Source organism: Endocarpon pusillum, assembly GCF_000464535.1.
Source record: "Endocarpon pusillum Z07020 unplaced genomic scaffold scaffold6748, whole genome shotgun sequence".
In the NCBI taxonomy this organism is placed as follows: domain Eukaryota; kingdom Fungi; phylum Ascomycota; class Eurotiomycetes; order Verrucariales; family Verrucariaceae; genus Endocarpon; species Endocarpon pusillum.
The window spans coordinates 1-4,930 of NW_006916611.1; the positions used below are offsets into that span (position 1 = coordinate 1).

The following is a 4,930-nucleotide window of genomic DNA, read 5'->3' on the forward strand; positions in this document are numbered from 1 at the left end:
TAATAACTTCTTAAGAAAGAATCCTTATTAAGTAATATTTTTATTATCTTTAAGCAATATTATTATTTATACTATCTTAATAATTTATAATATATAAATATTACTTTTAATTTTAAGAAAATATAACCTTACCTTAAAAGTACTTATTATAATAATTAAAATATTTTGCTTATTAAGGGAATTATAAATAGCGGAACTGCTCTTATATTAAGGAATATATAAAAGAGATTAAAGAGATTATTAATAAGGCTTAAGCAAGTTAATATAAAGAGAGTAAGCTAAAGACAAGAGTAGTTAAGGAAGAAAGTATAAGCTTAAAGTGTGATGGATGGAGCATTTTCTCTGCCATAGCGCAGGAAATGCTTGTGGCCAGCCATATGCTCAGCAGGCAACGTCTATAGCTTACCCTCTAGAATGGTTTCGACTTCCCATTCTGTTTCATCGGATATGTCATTACCCACTATGGGTCTCGGGGGAACGTCTGCATGGCATGGTCTTAACAGGGCAACGTGGAAAATGGGGAATATTCTCAGGGACGAGGGCAGGGCCAATTCGCAGGCTGTGGATCCTATGGTTCGTTTAATCTCAAATGGGCCAATCCATTTGTCATCGAGTTTCTTGCATGGTCGTCGTGTACGGATGTTTCTGGCGTTCAGCCATACTTTATCTCCTTCATGGTATACTGGGGCAGGGTGTCGTCTCTGGTTTCTGTTTGCTGCATCTGTGGTTTTCGCTTGGCTCCAAACTAGTTCTGCGTGGCAATGGTCTAAGAGTTCTTTCATGAATGTCGAGATATCTTCTGCACGGGGGTCGAGGGGGGTCTCAGCTTGATCGAAGCTCATCCTGGGATTGAAGCCTTTGTTGGCGAAGAACGGGGACATGCCTATGGATTCTGACTTATAGTTGTTCATAGCGAATTCGGCCAATGCGATCCATTCGGCCCAGTCGTCCTGCATATAGTTGACATAGCTTCGTAGGTAAGTCTCCATTGCTTGATTGACTCGTTCTGACTGTCCGTCTGTTTCTGGGTGATGTGCAGTGGATAGTTTCGCTTTAATACCTAGCCTTTTACATAGGCTATTCCAGAATTCACTGACAAACTGTGGACCTCTATCGGACACTATTGACTCGGGGAGGCCATGGCTGCGAACGACAAAGTGAATAAACATCCTGACCAGATGTTCTGTTTCTGCTGTGGCAGGGCGCGCTAGGTGTCTCTCCTTAGTCAATCGGTCCGTCAAGACCCAAATGCTTGTGGCGCCGGGGAAAATGCCGTTGGATTCAGGGAGGTCTGTGACGAAATCCATAGCCAGGTGTTGCCACCGTTTCTTGGGCGGCTCCAGTGCCTGCAGTTGACCTTGGCGCTCGCGAGAGGGTTTTGTGCGACAGCATATAGGACATTTGGCTAGCTGTTCCTTCACTGAGTCTATCATCTTTGGCCAATAGAATTGTCGTTGCAGGATATCTCGTAGGTCTTTGCGGGGCCTGGGTGACCAGTCATCGGCTGTTCATGGCATTCGTTAATGCAGCGGAGTCTTAGTTCTTCGTTTTCGGGAATCCATAGGCGTCGTCGGGGTAGTATAGTTTGTTGTTCTCTACTGAACAGTCGGCTAACGTGACCATAAGAGACCTTCTGACCCCGGACAGGACTTGTTGGCGAGTTACTCGACAAGGATCTTCTCGGGCAAGATTCTGGTATGCGGCAGTGATATCTTCTTCTAGGATGGTTCGGGGCTGTGGGTTTGTTGTGCGCAGGGCTGTGGTGTTATCTGTGATTGCGTCAGGGCTTTCTCCTAACTCAGGTAATCTCTCGTGGCGGCGTAGGACTCTTGTAGGTCTAATTGGACAGACAGGAATAGGTTCTGATATCTGGGGGTCTAGATTCTTCGGTTTCAGGACTACTTGCTCGAGGAACTTCTTTCTATCATCGTTAGCGTCGGTGGCTTTATCTTGTGGTCTGCGGGATAATCCATCCGCGCGGCACTGTGACCCAGGGCGGTACTTAATCACAAAGTCGAAACGAGAGAGGAACTCGCTCCAACGGGCTTGTCGGCGGGATAGTTGTTTAGACGACATGAAGTATTCGAGGTTCCTGTGATCTGTTACAACTTGTACGGGTTCTTGGGACCCTTCCAGCTCCGGGCGCCATTCTTCAAAAGCACGGACTATAGCCATTAATTCCTTGTCGTAAATCTCGTAGTTGCTCTCGGCTGGGGCGTGTCGCTTCGAGAAGTAGGCCACAGGTTGCAGGATCCCCTCGTTATTAGGCTGAAACAGGACTCCTCCGCACGCGTCGTCTGAGGCGTCGGTCTCCACAGTGCAGGGTAAGTCGGGGTCGAAGTGCTGTAGGACTGGGGAGCTTGTAAACATGTCTTTCAGCGTCTGAAACGCTTTTCTGGCTTCCTCTCCCCAGTTGAAAGGGACGTCTTTTCGGGTAAGCTTGGTCAGGGGTAAGGCTATCTTTGAGAATCCTTTAATAAATTGACGATAGAAATTCGCAAATCCTATGAAACTTTGTATGTCTTTCACATTATTGGGCTTCTCCCAATCTCGAATCGCAGCTATCTTCTCTGGGTCCATGCGTATTTGTCCGGGTTTGCCATCTTCTGAACGGCTCTGGATGATCATTCCTAAGTATTTCGTCTCGTGAACTTCGAATTCGCATTTTCCTATGTCGAGTTGTAGTCCAGCGACGGCTAATCTGCCTAGTACTGTCTTCACGTGTTGGCGGTGCTCTTTTAGCGAGTTGCTAAAGATTAGGATGTCGTCAAGATACGCCGAGACGAATCGGTCTAGGATATCCTTTCCCAGGGCATCATTGACGTAGTTCTGGAAGGAGGCTGGAGCGTTGCAGAGGCCAAAGGGGACCACGTTCCATTCGTATAAGCCTGTACGTGTGCGGAAGGCTGTTTTCCATTCGTCCCCGTGGGCCATTCTGATTCTGTGGAAGGCAGCAACAATGTCTAACTTGGTGTACCACATGGCTTTGCAGAGCTTGTCTAGGGTCTCTTGAATCAGGGGAATCGGGTATCTGTTCTTGACTGTGATAGCGTTTAAACCCCGGTAATCTACACAAAACCGTAGACCTCCTCCGGGTTTCTTGACGAATAGGACTGGGGCAGCAGCGGGGGACTTGGATGCGCGAATGAAGTTCTTTGATAGGTAGTCCTTTAGTGTTTTGTCTAGGACCTCTAATTCGTTTCTAGACATGCCGTATAGGGCTCCGGACGGTGGTTCAGTATTCGGTAATAACTCAATCTTGTGATCTACTCCAGGGCGGTGTGGTGGAAGCTTGTCAGCAGCAGCTTTATCAAACAGGGACAGGAACTCGTGGTATTGCTCAGGAAGTCTGGTCCGGGGATCTATGGTTTCTTTGGGTTTCAGGGCTTTCTCGATGTCTCTCAATGACACTGCAAAGACTTCACAGTCTCTTCGCTTGCTCAGGTGATTAAAGGCTATTGCTCCTATTGCAATTGGCGTTGCAGTTGTATCCATGGCTTTCATTTGTCTCTGGACTCGGGGTTCGTTGTTCTGTGCTCTTCGCACAGCTTCAAAAGTAATAGGGTATCCTCCGTTCTTCCGAAGGCAATGATTGCGGCAGTGTTCTGTATTGTATGTAATGGTCTCTAGTACCCAATCTATCGTCGGATTATGTCGTTTAAGCCAGGGCATTCCAAGAATAATATCATATTTTAGTCCAGGGACGACGAACATTGACAGGACTTCTCGATGGATACCAGAAGGTGCAGAGGACAGGGGAACTTTAGCGATGTGGGTTGTTGTAGAGGTCTGATTGTCAAAGCCTACCATAGTTCTTTGACTTTCTAATTTTTCATGAGGGAAGAGTTGCGCAAAAGCTTCGCCGATACATGCCACTGCAGAACAGCCAGAGTCGATTAGGGCTTGACATTTAAATTGTCCAACGCTACACTCAATTAAGAGGCACTTGGAGTCAAGAGGAAGGTCCGCTGAATGTAGAGAAATAGAACCTAATCGTATTGCTGGGCTATCTACTATATCAGTAGCAGCTAACCTCTTCTTAGTCCCCTGAACGCGACTTAGTTCAGGGTTGCTTCGTTTAACGACTTTGCATCGACACAACTGCTGGACGGAGGAAGAGGGGCGAGGGAGGCCGAGGCAACGGGTGTAGTTGCTCGCGAGGTTGCTGGAGTGAACACCGGAGTCGAGGACGCTATGGTAGGCGTAGAAGAGACGGTACGAAGGTTGCTCCGTGGCTTTGGCTTTGGCTTTTCTGGGCATGCATTGGCTCTGTGGTCCGGGCCCGCGCAGTAGTAACAAAGGCTTAGATTGCGTCGACGTTCTCGTTCGGCTTCGCGTTCGTTGGAGGCTCTGCGGGCCGAGTGATCTATGTCCATAGGGTCATAGGAAACAGGGGCAGGCGCGACGGGACGGGCGGGGGCCGGAACTGAGACAGTTGAACTCATAGGCGGCTTCCATGACCTGGTTGTCTGTCGTGACAGCGTGGCGCGTAGTAGGTTGTCCTGCCGAGTGCACTCTTGGACGAAGGCTTCATATGACATGTCTCTGACGTCAACCATGGCCAGCTTCTCTGTGAGTTCCTTAGATAGTGCAAGTCGGAGTAGTCCCTTAAGACCATGGTCCCGAAATGGCGTTCTTCTAGCGGTCTGCTTGAACTCCGGATAGAATTCGGAGAAGGGTCGGTGCGTTTGCCTCGTCTTTACGAGACGGCAGATGGCAGAGTACTCCGGGTCAGCATCACCGAAGTTGAGCTTTAGTTCTTCGATTAGATCTACCCAATCCGGATAGATCCCTTCGTTGACGTTATCTAGAGCGACGTCTGAGGCACGATCTGTAAGTCGAGAGAATGCGTAGTGGACACGTGACATAGGCGTGGGGTATCTGTCGGCATTGACTCTGAATTTTGAAGTGAGGCCCACCCTGAACCTCT

General features: G+C 48.2%; 3 protein-coding genes across 3 annotated transcripts; all 3 read right to left on the reverse strand.

Annotated features, from left to right (window-relative positions):
* Positions 1–395: 395 nt before the first annotated feature.
* EPUS_09503 (uncharacterized protein) lies at positions 396–1,433 on the reverse strand (the record flags this gene model as incomplete). Its single annotated transcript, XM_007807235.1, has 1 exon — positions 396–1,433. One exon carries the CDS (start codon positions 1,431–1,433, stop codon positions 396–398), a length of 1,038 nt encoding a protein of 345 aa, XP_007805426.1.
* Positions 1,434–1,536: 103 nt separating this feature from the next.
* Positions 1,537–3,495, reverse strand: EPUS_09504 (uncharacterized protein; the record flags this gene model as incomplete). The annotated part of the gene is made up of 1 exon (XM_007807236.1): positions 1,537–3,495. The coding sequence occupies one exon, from the start codon at positions 3,493–3,495 to the stop codon at positions 1,537–1,539; it is 1,959 nt and encodes a 652-aa protein (XP_007805427.1).
* A 563-nt stretch (positions 3,496–4,058) lies between these two features.
* On the reverse strand, positions 4,059–4,868 carry EPUS_09505 (uncharacterized protein; the record flags this gene model as incomplete). Its single annotated transcript, XM_007807237.1, has 1 exon — positions 4,059–4,868. The coding sequence occupies one exon, from the start codon at positions 4,866–4,868 to the stop codon at positions 4,059–4,061; it is 810 nt and encodes a 269-aa protein (XP_007805428.1).
* Positions 4,869–4,930: the final 62 nt, after the last annotated feature.